This window comes from Podarcis gaigeae (assembly GCF_964106915.1).
Source record: "Podarcis gaigeae genome assembly, chromosome: 8".
NCBI classification, from domain to species: Eukaryota; Metazoa; Chordata; class Lepidosauria; order Squamata; family Lacertidae; genus Podarcis; species Podarcis gaigeae.
In genome coordinates, this window is record NC_139684.1 from 52,941,653 (window position 1) to 52,956,735 (window position 15,083).

At 46.6% G+C, this 15,083-nt stretch overlaps 1 protein-coding gene across 4 annotated transcripts in view; it reads right to left on the bottom strand.

The window, feature by feature from the left end:
- NDRG4 (NDRG family member 4) overlaps nucleotides 1-15,083 on the bottom strand; it is a 51,127-nt gene that overhangs the window by 33,357 nt on the left and 2,687 nt on the right. For all 4 annotated transcript variants that reach the window (XM_083751377.1, XM_083751376.1, XM_083751375.1 and 1 more), the window contains exons 2-3: nucleotides 6,618-6,709; nucleotides 5,221-5,265 (exon numbers count right to left, since the gene is read on the bottom strand). In XM_083751377.1, coding sequence (XP_083607503.1) covers nucleotides 5,221-5,265; nucleotides 6,618-6,686 — 114 coding nt within the window. In that variant the 5' untranslated portion in view covers nucleotides 6,687-6,709. The remainder of the gene's footprint in view (nucleotides 1-5,220; nucleotides 5,266-6,617; nucleotides 6,710-15,083) is intronic.

Sequence of the window (15,083 nt, forward strand, 5' to 3'; positions counted from 1 at the left end):
TTGTGTTGGGGCAGCATTTGCAGTTCCTTTTTTTTTAATAAAATTTTTATTAGGGGTTTTTACAGAATAAAGTACAAAGACAATAAACAACCTTACTTTTATCTCAACAGAGTTTCATAACTTCTTTGGACTTCCTCACATCTCCCGCTGCCATTTTCATCATCATAGATTTTTTCCATGCAATTTATCATCTAGTTTGCAAATTTTATAACCACTTATTTAAATATAGTCCTCTGCAAATTTATTTCTCTTAATCTCACTTTATATCCCATTCCGATCCGATTTTGTGGTGGCCAATTATTTATGATCAAACATCCTACTTAACTTTCCACCAAATCACAATATTTTTGTAAATAAGTCTTAAATTTCCTCCAATCTTCTTCAACCCTCTCTTCTCCCAGGTCTCGAATTCTGCCAGTCATCTCAGCCAGTTGCATATAGTCCATCAGCTGCATCTGCCATTCTTCCAGCGTGGGTAGATCTTGAGTTTTCCACTTCTTAGCGATAAGTATCCTTGCTGCTGCTGTTGCGTACAAAAAGAATGTTCGATCCTTCTTTGGCACCATCTGGCCGACAATGCCCAAGAGGAAGGCCTCTGGTTTCTTAAGGAAGGTATACTTAAATACCTTTTTCAGCTCATTATATATCATTTCCCAGAAGACCTTCACCCTGGGACAAGTCCACCAGAGGTGAAAGAATGTTCCTTCATTTTCCTTACATTTCCAACATTTATTGTCTGGCACATGGCATATTTTGGCAAGTTTAACTGGGGTCATGTACCACCTATATATCATTTTCATTACATTTTCCTTCAGAGCATTACATGCCGTGAAGTTCATCCCCGTGGTCCACAACCTTTCCCAATCCTCAAACATAATATTATGCCCAATATCCTGTGCCCACTTTATCATGGCCGACTTAACCATTTCATCTTGTGTATTCCATTTCAACAGCAAGTTATACATTCTTGAGAGTACTTTAGTCTTAGGTTCTAACAATTCTGTTTCCAACTTCGATTTCTCCACCTGGAATCCTAACTTTTTATCCTTTTTAAAAATTTCTTGAATCTGAGCGTAGTGTAACCAGTCTCGCACTTTGTCTTTCATTTTTTCCAAACTCTGCAATTTCCAATTATTGCCCTCTTTCTCTATTATTTCCCAATATTTCGGCCATTTGGCCTCCATATTGGGTCTTTTTCGGGCCTTGGCCTCCAGAGGTGATAGCCATCTTGGAGTTTTATTTTCCAATAGGTCTTTGTATTTTGTCCAGAAGCATTTGCAGTTCCTAATGGGAAGAACAGCTCATTCCCATCATTCACAGGCCACAGAACACTGTCTACCTGGAACTGAAACGGAATAAAACCCGGCTCTTGCAGTTATTTCATTCATCTATTAATTCATTCTCTCTCTGTATCTTTTATGAGGATAAGTGCAAACAGATATTCAATGGTCTGTGTTCCTGTGCCAGCTCCTACAAAAACCGTCCAGATTTCTGGTGACAAAGCAGGAAAACTCTCTGAAGATGCAAAAACCCAGAGCCCTCCACGGAAACTGACAGCCAGGATAGTTTAAAGCCCAATGTAGTCATGCTGCACAAGAGCTTCAAAAAGGACCTGGACTTACATTATCAGGAAGAGCAGGAAAAGCAGATTATGTGAAATTGAAGGCAAAGAATTCAACTTTCTGAGAATTTCATGGTTCTTTAATTTTTAAAAAGCAAGATCCTTTACAGCTATAAAGTGTCTGGGCACTGATGGTTGAAGTTTCAGAAGTCAGAACAGCTGCTGAACCAGATTTTCAGCAGTCCCTTCTCATGGTGAGCAAAACTAGAATGTATAATACAAAACAGCAAATTTGAACAATTTCATATTGGTCACACAATCCAGCTATGATGGGCACAGAATTTTAATACAGTGGTACCTCGGGTTAAGTACTTAATTCGTTCTGGAGGTCTGTTCTTAACCTGAAACTGTTCTTAACCTGAAGCACCACTTTAGCTAATGGGGCCTCCTGCTGCTGCACCACCGCTGCACGATTTCTGTTCTCATCCTGAAGCAAAGTTCTTAACCCGAGGTAATATTTCTAGGTTAGCGGAATCTGTAACCTGAAGCGTATGTAACCTGAGGTACCACTGTACTTCTAGCAAGGAGTATACAATTGAAAGCAAGCAGACAGAGGCTTTGCGAAATGTTAGAAGAAAATGAGTGAGATGTTTGTTAGCCCCTGAACAGCAAGAAATGCGGCTGTGGCCACACTGAATGAGATCACAGTAAGTGAAAGGAGAGGTCTCCTCCTACCAGGTTGTGGTAGAGGTCCGTGGTGTGGTAGCTGTGGAGGGTGGAGCAGGGAAGAATGTGCACAGTTAGGAGGTGTGGTTAGGAGGAGAAGGAGGAGCTCTCGTGCCCTGCTTTTGAAAGTCCATCCAGTTCTCTAAGAGGTCTAGGCAAACACATTGAATCCTGCGCACCAAACCACACTGAGAGTCAAAGCGAGACCTGGTCTGTGCAGTTCCAGCTCTGGAGTGGCTGGAATAATCATAAATGCATACTGAGCAAGAACCTGCAATCTAACCTGCAGTTAACACTGCTTGGAGATCCTCGTATCAGCAAATCAACGGGATGCAAGAAGCAGGAAGCCCAGGCCCTACCATTGCGAGGACTGAGGCAAAACAAGTTTGTTTACCTCTGTGTGGCTAGTCTCCCATGTTTTATTCAACGTCCGTGATTCAGGTTCTTCCTTACATCGGCATCTGGGGGAAAGGGATCCAACCACAGAAAGGCATGGAAAGAAGGAGGGAGGGAGTGGAGACAGTGCCTAGTTGTCTGGGGATTCTCTTTTGTGGTCAAAACTAGGACATTATGCATTGGAGGAAAACTGTGGATATGCCAAATATTTATTTTTAACACTATATTAAAATGATTTGTGTTTTGCTTTGCTATTCAAACACCAAGGCTACTTACAGAACAACAGCAACATATAACAAATGTCTTAGTCTAAAGGACAAGAGGCAGCTCCTGCCAGGCTTGTACAGCATACAGGTGAAGAGGAGTTGAGCAATTTCCCAAGCAGCCCACGCTTGCCTGAGCTTTGCTTGTTGGGGAGGCCAGCCGTTAGCATGGCCTCCATCCTTCCCCACATGACAGTTCATAGTCTAAGCAATGAGGGCTCAGAAGCTGCAGACCTTTGTCTCTTTGGGCATGAAAACGAAAGAAAAGTCAGTGGCACGCAAAAGAGCTGCTGAAGCTTTGACATGAGAGTACTCAAAGAATTGTTGCTCAAGCAACCACTACCATGGAAACAAGAGCAATTCCTCCCAGCCAAGTGAGCTTGGATTTCAGGCACTCAACACCCCTCCACGCAGCTTCTGCAACAGACAAGAGGCCACCTTCTTTTCCACAACAGCTCTACCCAACCTGATGTCATCCACATGTTATTGGACTAAAACATCTGGAGGGCACCAGGTTGGGAGAAAGCCATTCCAAAGCAAGTTCCTGCTGTCAGCAGAGCTAAACTTCCAGAGCTAGACAGGAAAGGGCAGGTGTGGCCCTCACCTGGCTTCTAGCTCTCAGGTATGCATTGCCAGATGTGTCTGCTATCCAGTCAGGCTCATGCCAGATGTCTAAGCCCATTTTCCAATCTTCCGAACCACCATTCCACAAAGCTGGGGTCTTCCTCTGATGAGCAGTCCGCTCACCCATCCAATCAATATGCACATCCACCCATCTGCTTTGACCCAGAAGAAACAGACTGTCAAGCTGCCCTGATAATGATGATTACAGTTTAAATTGTTAAATTAAACAATAAAAGAATCAATAACAACCACACTCTTCAAGTCTGCAATTATTTCAATCAAGAGTCCTGGTAGCTTCCACAGATTAGGTTTCTGGGGAAATGCCATTTTGATGTCTCACTGTGATCTTCCAACCTAGAGCCCCAGATTGATTGCGAATTCAGGGAACAGAGGCAACTCTCTTATCTTCGGTGACTGGGAAACAGAGACATCACCACAATATTTGAAAATCCCTCTCTGGAGCAAAACGTGAGGTTCTTGAGGCAAGGGAGAGGAAAAATCTTTGGACTGGGTAGGTAATGGACTTCCCTTCTTTAGCCACTTGGCCAGTCAAATCAGCTGGCTCACCTGATTGGGGGGGAGGGCCTTTGGGGTGGCATCTCACCTGCAACAGAGGGTTCAGCCTAAGGCCTGTCAGGGCATACCCCTTGCAGATGCCTGGAGGTTTTATCCTGTTACTCCCTGTGCAGTAGGAGTCAGTCCTTCCGCTGTGCAAAGGTTTTGTCTCAACCTCCAAAATAAAAGACCTTCGCGCACCAGTGCTGCCCCCTCCCAGAGGCAAAGACAGTTGTGGGAGAAGGAACCAAAGCATTGCCTCCTCTACCTAGTCCCGGGGAAAGGTAGGCACAGGGTTGCTGAAGGCTACATAAAGAAAGCTAATGTGACAAGAAGCCCTATGTAGTGATGAGGAACCCAAAAGATAACTTGGGAGATGCAGTGAGAAAATTATTGATAAATACACTTAGGTCGTCTAAGGTGTAAAGGCAGTAAAAGTATGAATAGATGTTATTCTTATTTATTTATTATTTATTAAATTTGTAGAGTGCCCTTCATCCGTGGATCTCAGGGCGGTTCACAACATATAAAATATAAAATATAAAAACATAAAATACAAGAGAAAAATAAGAACAAAAAAACCACACACAAATTAATAACACCCCCTTCCTGTTGTAACAGAGTCAATATGTCTCTGAAGATGTGCAAAGGAATTTGCTGACACAGATGGATAAACCTATGGCCTTGTTCTTCAGTTCTTGCCTGTGATGTTGGTTTTGCTCTGTCCGATAAGGCCATTGCCTAGTTACCCAATTGCAACTCTGCTTGTTATCTGACTTTAAATAAACAAAAGCTGTCTTAAACATCACAACTAATGTGGTTAATTGCATAAAAATCACTAGAGACACCTACCAGATGGACTTTGTTAAACCACACATTTGGCTCCCACATTAGCTAAAAGAAACTGACCAATGGAAGCCCGGCCTGGCAGGTGACAACACCTTGAACAGCACACCTTTATTCAGACTTAATAGGTGCCTTTCCTTGCAGCCCCAAATTGCCATTTCTGACATTTTTAAGCCACTGGCCCGCATGTATTGAACCATGCTGAGCATGGCAGGCGCACAAAGGCAAGGAGAAAACATTGCAACTTACCTTCCAGTCTGTGTTCACTGCAGAGAGGAAAGTATCTGAATTTTCCTGGGAAGGAAACAGACCAAATCAAACCATTACTTCTCATACAGGCTATTATAGCTCACGACTTTCTTTTAAGCCTATTGAGTGCACTCCCCAAACCTGGGACGTCATCATCATACTGTGTTACCTGAAAGGAGGATCATTCAGCTGCCTGTCACAGAAAGTTTGGGATCTATCCTGACTCTCTACAAATCGGGATGGAGAACCCGAGGCACTCCAGATTGTCACTGGCAAACCTTGGCAATGTCACAACCCTACAACCGCCAGCCTCCCTCTCAAATTTGCAGCTTAAGAGTAGGTGCAACTGCCTAGGAGAATCTCTGCCCATCTCTAGAGCACAGATTTTGGGAGGAAGGCTGGTTGGTCAACATGCTGGCCAGAGGCCGTGGCGTAGATGCCAAGTGGAAATTGGGAAGTTGGCTGTGTGCTGGTGTGAAGTACTAAGTAGGCCGACCTCTCTCTCCTCAAGCCAGGAGAAAATGATAGTCAGCCAGAGTTTGGAATTTCACTTGCACACACCTGTTTGGAGCTGGATTTAAATCAAGATATAAATATCTGCATATATATGATGGCAGAAGACAGCTTCCAAACTTCTTTGTTACTGACATGGCTCACCAGGCAAGTTCCTTATTGGTGGCACCCACATCAGCATCACACCAGAGGCCCACCTGCCAACATGTCCAGGAGGGTTTTGGCTTTTCCATCAGGCTCTGCTCATCCCCTTGTTTACTGGGGATCCACACTGAAGAAGGAATGGAGGGTGGCAGGCAGGGCCCTGCTTCCTGCTTGTGGCCCAATGGCCATCTCTACACCCACATACATCCCTCTTGCCTCTGAGTGAGCAACTGGCAGCCTATGCAGTATAAAGGGTCTGAATTTGGTCCTGAGGCCACAGGCCACAGATCTCCAGTGGAAGAGGTCTCCGGAATGAAAGTGATGTGTGTGTGACCAGCTCAAAGTCACACTGGCACAAGTTTCAGGACAAGTATCTTAAGAACCCTGCTAGATGAGAACAAAGATCTACCTAGTGCATCAGCCTCGTTTCCCCACTACTCGATCAGATGCCTTTGAGAAGCCCAAAACTAGGGCTTTAAGGGAACAGTCCTTCCCAATGGTTGCTGACTTTCTGAGTAATTTCTCACTCAGGTATCTTTTGAATCTGAAACCATCATGGACACCGTTCCCAAAGCAGTTCAACAATGGCTGAACCTTCCACCAGTCCTGGGAAGAGCTTAGATTTAAGTCCAGGGGTTGCTTGCCCTCTTGTCAATTCCATACACTTGTCAGCTACCACTTGGTTTGTCCCCTTTCAAAAAAAAAAATTATTAAGTGATGCCAAATCCAGCAGGACTCACCAGCTCAGTGTCCTGCCCCCGAAGCAGTGGCTTCTCTTCTGTAAATCGCTGCTCATGCAGGCCAGCCATGGTCACTTCCTGCAGCAAAAGTCCTGCACAAGGGGAAAATGCAAGCACAGCAGTCAGAACAGCCCCAGGGCTGCCCAAATCCTGACCCAGGCAGTACTTCTTACACTGCAGGTGGCAGAGTTTCCTGCTCAGGAGCAGGAAGTTAAGTTGGATTTGGCACCGTGCTTGGTATTCATAGAGCACTTTGCCCTGGATGGTTCACCCACATTAGCTCAGTTATGCTTCCAACAGACCTGTAAGTCAGGCCAGTGTTATCATGCCTGTAAGACAGATTTGAGGGTGGATGGGGGAACACTGAGGCCAGGAGAACCATGGCTTCCCCAAGAATATTTATGAACAGTGGCATAGCGTGGGGGGTGCAGGGGGGGCCGGCCGCACCGGGCGCAACATCTGGGGGTTAGGGTTAGGGGGTGCAAATCCATGGCTTAGGGGGTGAAAATTACTTGCCTTGCCCCGGGTGCTGACAACCCACGCTACGCCACTGTTTATGAAGAGAGTTGGTGGTCCACCCATGGCTGCATCTGCAGTTTCCCAGGTGGGAAGAGGCTCGCTACAACAGGGATGCTGTTTCTCAGCTGGACCAACTGGGAAAGAGGCCCCTTACACTCCATCCCATATCACTATCCTTGTCTGCCCTGCTCACCATTTTCTTCAAGTTTGTGCCTCTGGCTCCCACATATTAGCTGCTTGAAGCCACCACCTCATCCGACTTCAGAATAAAACCTCTCATTCAGGCCAACGGAGGTCCCAGCCTTACACCAGTTTTGCAGGAGGGCAAATGGCAGTGTCTGGACAAGGACACAGCAACTCCCCATCCCCAGAGATGCTTTGAGCCTCTGCCCCCAGTGTCCTCTTCCCATTGCTGTCCCTGGAGACCTTTCAGGTGTCTCCACAGGCAAAGGACAACCAGGTGACCTCCTGCACATGCTGCCAGAGCCAGATGCAAAAGGCCCAAGCCGAAAACAGAGACCACCTCATGTGAGCCTTGGCTTGGCTTTTTGCAGATTGCAGCGGCAGTGACTTGGAGAAGTTGAAAGAGAGAAAGAGAGATGGATGCTTCTTTAAGCCAGAAACAGGATACATGGGGACCTTTGCTGCCTGTTTGCAGTTAACTGGCAAGAAGTCACATTCCCTGGGGAGGAAGGAGAATGTCTCATTTGGGGCTGTTGTCAGTATCTCCTGCATTGCAATTCATAATACCACCACCAGCTTTGCCTGTTGCAAAATCTTCTGGCTTTCTGAGGAGCAGCTGGGGGTCGTAACCTGAACACGGGAAATAAGAAACACGCTCTGCTTCCTTTTGTTCATTAACACATTGCAATTTTGCTGTACTTGCATTTTCTTTATTTGGGAGGGTAGTTTCATGGATGCCCATGTATTTTTTTGTATTTTTTAAAAAAATTATGGTATGAGTCACTTTGAGTGCCTTTTGGGGAAGACATGGCAGGATAAATAAATAAGATTTAAATTAAACAAATGTAAACTGTACTCTGTCCCTCCCTGCTCCAATTGAGGAGCCCAGTTCCCCTCAGGGGAAGCAAACTACACAGAACATTCTGACAAGGCTAAGAACCCAGCCCTGTGGCTTCTTGCGCCAGCCAAGAGGCACATGCAAGTGGGATGGTGCCACAGGGCAGCATGGGCAGCGCCACCTATGGCTGAGACAGAGACCAGCCCTGGGAGGACATTGCCAGCAGCAGCTGCTGCACATGGAGGCAGAAGGGGCACACCAGGGGCAGCAGGAGGGTTTGCCCACAGGCCATCCTGGGCCTGGAAGATGTTAGCCACTCACTGCAATGGGGTCTTGACCCATTTGCACCTTTGCAGCCAGGAGGCAAGCACCTGGTGGAGACAGACTCTGGGACTCCCCCCTGCAGAACCCTCGGTCTGCACATGATGTGCAGAATCCTTCACACAACCCCTCTTCATCCACCATGATGGAGCAAAACCCAGAGCACAAACTGTCGGGAACATTTAGCACATGAAGCAAATGGGCAGAAGATGGCACCATGTGGCAATTGCACACTTTTTGCTCTCCAGGGAAGAGAGGGAAATAGTGCGGGCGTGGGTGTCTTAATTTTATTTTTATTATTACCTTTATGTAAGCCACCATTTAGGGCACAGCCCACTCAAGGTGGCTGGCATCTCATCAAAGCACACCAAGGTTCGAGGAGGAACCACCTAAAACAGCAGCAGTACAACATGCCTCCTTCATGGAGCCTAGAGCTCTGCACATTTCTGGGGGCCCCAATGAGGCAACAATCTGGGCTGCAAACACCCACTCTCTGTCTGCTGCATTGGGAAGCCCCAGCCAAGTAACACACACTAGAGTGCCAATTTCACTGCACACCAGAGAGGGTTTAGCACAGTAAAGCAGAGGACAGATGGAGGTAGGAAGCCTTCAGAACAGTCTCCCTCTGCAGCAGTTTACTAGGAATGGCCTCCACATACCCTACAAAGCAGGCTTCATGATTGCCTGGTTCCTTTGGCTTTCCAGCAGCGGCCCTGTGTTGCTTGGGGGGCTACCAAGTCATGGGTAGAGTTGTTTGCCATCAATGATTCTGTTGCACTAAATCAGGAATTGGCATTGGTTTCTTATTTCAATGTGCTGAGAATCTCAACTTTTTTCCTTTTTTGAAAAAGCAAGTTTCTAGTCCTGGAGGAACAAGAGTTGGTAAACTCTCACAGACTAGGCAGGGGCTGGGAAATGTTTCCAGTGGCATCGTTGATGCTCACCAAGCTGCCTTGTCATGGGACTAGCTCTCCTGACTCCCAAGGGCAGGGGAGTTTGGGTCAGAAGGAGCTGAATCTGCCTGCCTGGTGATGCACAGAGACAGGAAGTGGGCTGGAGCCAGAGGACCTCTGAACCTGGGTAGAAACTCATGAAGCTGTCTGCAAAAGAAGGGAAGCCAAGTGATGCCAGGGAGGCCAGAGGGCAACTGATTCTGCAGGGAGTGGGAGCCAAGGGGAAAGGAGAAGAGATGACTAGCTGAGCTCAGGGCTTACCTAGGCAAGGGGGTGGAGTGGGGGCTCAGTCACAGGATAGAAGCCTGGGGGAAGGGTCTGCCAGGAAAAGGAAACTTGCTGGGGAGGGAGGGATGAAGAGGAAGACCCAGCAGTCTAAGCACCAAGGGTAGGTATCAGAGAGTGGGAGAAGGTGGGTGGGAGGCTCCCAAGGTCCAGGCCTGCTCTGTAAGGCTGTGTTTCTGGCAGTCCCTTCTGTGTTCTGCCAACTACAGATGCTGGAAGGAGCAGGACACTCGGGAGGAGGAATTTTCCCCGTCCACCCAAAGCAAGACCAGATGGGATCACAAAGGTTGTTGGGGTTTTTTGCCTTGTGATCAGAAGCCAGGAGAAGAAGCCACCACTGCTTTTCCATAGCCAGGTCCTGCATTGATACCTTCTCTCACTCTTGCCTGCCTGCTGGCTTCCTTCAGCAGAACACCCTTCACAGATGATGATGATGATGATGATGATGATGATGATTTATTTATACCCCACCCATCTGGCTGGGTTTACCCAGCCATTCTGGGTGGCTCCCAATCGAATATTAAAAACAGAATACAGCATTAAACATTAAAAACGTCCTTAACAGGGCTGCCTTCAGATGTCTTTTAAAAGTAGGATAGTTGCTTATTTCCTTGACATCTGAGGCGCCACTACTGAGAAGGCCCTCTGCCTGGTTCTACCTATGACATGGCATCGCAGCTCACGCATACCCATGTTTGCCTCATGGTGACAGTGCTGAGGCTTTACAATGTCAAGTAGGGTGTGGGGCAGACCCCTCAGACCTGTGAGGTTTGCCAGGCATTCTGACACACACTTGGGGCAGCAAGAGGTCCTACCCTGATGGGAGTCACTTCACATGTCATTGCAAACTGAGCTGGGCTCCTCTGTTAAGGGCGAGCGGGGTCCGCATCCTGTCCTCTGCTGCATCTAGGTCCTAGTATCGCTCTGAGGGTGGTCTCTGAGTTCTCCTAAGTCATTCCATGTGGGAGGAAGGAGCCCCCAGTCCTCTCTCCTTTCCATACTGCCCCTGCCTAAGAATGCAGCTGTCCCATTTCTCTCAGACTTGAAGGAGGGGGGGCTTGTATATGTTGATATAAACAAAGGGCAGCAAGATTGGATTGACAGAGTGGCTGAAGAAGGAGAGTTTGAGCAAGGACAAAAGTCCAAGGACAGAAAGAAGAGGTGGGACAAAGCAACCAGAGTTTTAAAGGTTAGAACATGGAGTCAGCCCAGGTACAGAAGAGGAGAGGAAGCCTTGATAGCATTGCTAAGAATAGCACCAGGAGGAAATGTCCCCAAATGCTGATATTAAACTGGTAAATTTCAAGGCCAACTATACAGCTGCACTTAAGCAAAAGCTTGTCTAGGAATGAGGAAGTACTCCAGTCCATTCATTTCTTGAGCCTTCCTTTATTGCTTTAGGCACACCTTTACAAGAACTGATTTGTTGGAAGGAACACATTTGATAGCACATCTGCAATTACTGCATTAGAAGCTACCTGATACTGGGTCAAATTAGCTAGTGCTAGGTCCTTCTATCAGCTAGTACAGTCGTACCTTGGAAGTCAAACAGAATCCATTCCGGAAGTCCATTCGACTTCCAAAACGTTCAAAAACCAAAGTGCAGCTTCTGATGGGCTGCAGCCAATTCGAAGCCCTGGAAGCCCCATCGAACGTTCGCCTTCCAAAAATAGTTCACAAAACAGAACAGAACAGTCTGCGGCATTCGGGAGCCAAAACGTTCAGGAACTAAGCTGTTCCTAAACCAAGGTACGACTGTTTTGCCAACCAGTGACTCTCCAGGGTTTCAGGCAGGGAACCAGTCCCAGCCCTACCTGGAGATGCTGTCAAGATTGTACATGGGACCTTCTAGATAGAAAGCAGATGCTCTACACTGAACTGCAGCCTTTCTCATACTTTAAAGAATGCATGATACATGCAAGAAAACATCTGAAAAGGCATTTGGTCTGTCATTGCTCTGGACATTTCACAGCCAGTCCTGGTAAAGCTTATAACAACAAGGGTATAATTTTGTCATCTAAAGACAGCGCTTGGTGGTTTTCAAGATTAAATATCAGAAATGATTAAGTCCCAAGGTTTGCTTTGAACATTTACTCCAGGGCCTCAATAAAGGTCATCCTTTCCTAGTGAAAAATGGAGATGAAGATGAAATGTAGCCACTTACTGAAGGCTCTCCATTGGCCTTGCCCGGATTTCCTCTCCTTTTCTCTTGTTTTCCACATTACTTGTAGGCCCACCCCTCTGCAACTTTCTCTAGGGTCCCTACCTGTGACTTCATCTCTCCTAAAATTTGTTTCTGTCAGTCACCCAAAGTTCTCCTGCTCAACATCTCTCTCTTCATTCAGGCCCCAGAAGGAAATCCTTCCCTTCTGCAAAGCATCATATTCTCTGATCCAAGGTTCTCTTGTGTATAGGAACAATACAAGCAAAGCACCCTTCCTGCCACTTCACAAATCTTGATTCTGTAATTCAGAAGCATTAAGAGATTTGCTATGCCCCTCTTTGCCTCAAACAGGAATGGAGGCAGGCAAAAGGAACATCAGAGCCTGAAGCTTCAGGGTCAGTGGAGCACATTGTGGCAGTCGAGCCTGGAGGTTGAGTGTTCGAGGATCCTCTCTGTCAAAAAGGCATGGAGCCCATACAACAGATGGAGCCAATAAAAGTGTAGATGCTCCCTCCAGATGCTGTTAGTCTCTGAATTACCAGCTTCTGGGGAACAACAGAAGGAGTGGGACTATTGTGTGCAGGCCTTCTCAGAAACATCTGGTTGGTTCCTGTGTAATAGAAGGTGGTGAACAAGACAGGCCCCTTTTGATTCACCCTACCAAGGCTCTTCTTTTGTACTTTAAGCAAATTTAGCCAATGTAGCAAGATGCCTATGCAAAAGCAGAGCTGGTTCACACCTCTCTCCTGATGGGGAATTCACAGCCCCATCAAATAGGGGCAGTCCCACTGTGCCTGGATTAAACTTAAATTTACTACTCTCGTCTCAGAAGAGCACTCCAGCCACCAAGGACCCACAACCTGAGGCTACACTTGGTGGAAGATGACTGGCCCAACCCACTGGACCCACATAAGGCAAGTCCAGATTTGCCCTGTTCTCCCTTTCTCAATATTAATTAATCAGGCTTTGACCTGCCACCAACCTTCCCAAGAAAGGTTGTGCACGCCTTGTTAGATGCTGTTTCCTGCTATTACTTGCTTAAACAACTTCTACATGCACTCCATTTCCACAGGGATGATATATAATGCTTCCCTGCCTGTACCTTGACTTGTAATCCAACACACTCTTTAAAAAGAAAAAAGATTATTCTCTATATGAATGCCACTTTCAGAAACTTGAATGTTTAGAACTGAATGTGTTCATCACACTAATGGCACTTCAATCCCAAAGTACAGATAATCTCTCTCAGCAGCTTCATTGAGAAGTTCAACAGAATCAGTGCTATGGAAAATCCTAGCGGAACACCACAGTAGAAGTCCCCAAGGAGCAGAGTCAGCATCCCCAATTATCCATCCTGCATCCATCCAGACAAGGAGGAATGGAGCCAAAGGACAGTCATCCTCCAAACTCCAAGCGAGATCTGGAGGTGCTGGGAAAGAATGGTATGATCCACATTATCAAAAGCCACTGGGAGGTTTTAGAAGATCAATATTGTCTGTAGTATGACTGTCAAGCTCAAGACCAGACTTTGCGAAACTTCTGCCTTTCAGATGTTGGGAACTGCACTTCCATCAGCCTCAGCCACATGCAAGACGAAGGTAATCCACCAGGACTATCATGTCTCCTCTTTTAGGGTCTGGGGAGGATGCAGATGACACACCAGTTGACTTTCGTGAGGGGGAGCTGGCTCCCCTTCTACACTCTCCCGTTTGAGCACATGACTCTTCCATCATCCTCATCATGGCTCTACAGCAGTGGTTCTCAACCTGTGGGTCCCCAGATGTTGTTGGACTACAACTCCCATCATCCCTGACCACTGGTCATGCTGGCTAGGAATGATGGGAGTTGTAGTCCAACAACATCTGGGGACCCACAGGTTGAGAAACACTGCTCTACAGCTTTCTCCAGTTTTTCCTGCTCCCTAGCCATGCAGGAGCATACACTTGAAGAATCATGGGCCTTTGCTTACACTGGCGGCGGAGGGCGGGTCATGGGAAGAGAAGGCGTCTACCTTTAGATGACTGCTGAGGCAAGCCGCCTGGTCTCACTGGGAGCTGTCCAAGGTTGTGAACCACCCTGTCCTGGAAGAAGCTCCAGAAACCAGTAATTCCTGCAGGCCCCAAACCTCAGCAAAACAGGGCAAAGACAACAATTTATGTCTCTGTTGCACACTTACAAGCCAGACTCAAGTGGGACAAGATAAGAAATGCCTTATTTTGAGATTTCAACAAGGATTAAAACCTCTGGCCATATTTTATATAATTTGGCATTATGTAAAATGCATATGTAGAGGAACCATCATTTTCAAGACAAACCTCGTCACCAGCCTAGCAAATCTAGAACTAGACTTGATAGTCTGGTAACACTGATAGTCTTTACTTGGACTTGGTTATTTTAACCCAGTGTGCTACATGCCTACTTTATACTTTTGTTTTTCATCTTTTAATTTTCATCTGTTGTCATATTCTCTTTTTCATATACACTATATAATGAAATAGCAATAGAAATAATAAAGAGAGAGAGAAAATGAATGGTTCTGCTGCCACAGGTCTAAAGCTGGCCAAGCCCCCTTAACTGACAGAGTTGGTTTTTTGAGACAAGAACAAATCACTCCTTCCTTATGAGAATGCAGGACACGGACACAGACACACTTTGTTTGCTTTGACCTGTAGCACTAGAGTCTGCCTATTGCTGTCTTTCACCAACCACAAGGGACAGAGATCTACACTACATGTTGCAGCCTACACAGCACCAAGCAACCAGTCAATGTCACTGAGGGGAGCCAGAGTGTTGCAACCCAAGCAACAGGGACCTGCCAGCATTTCTAAGCCCTCTGCAGCAGGCTCAGTTTGAGCTGGAGCATCAAAGCTGGAGCTGAGCCAAGTGGTTTTATTTTATCAGCAAAAAAGCCAAGTAAAAAAGGTCACAGTGGAGCTAATGATGTTTCACCTTCTTGGGACACAAATTCAGAGGCCGAAATGCCCCTTGGCACCAGGAAGAGATCTGCTGGACATGATGCAGCTGATTCAATGCTGGTGGAGAAAAAAAAGTAGTTCCTCGCTGACATCACCAGCAGCAGCAGCAGCACCTCAAAGGCCTTGCAAGAGGGCTCTGGGGCACACTTGACCAAATCCAGTCCAAGTCGTCTTCCACCACTATTTCATGAGCCGCAGGCAAACTGCTCATGGCCAAATTGGCCACCG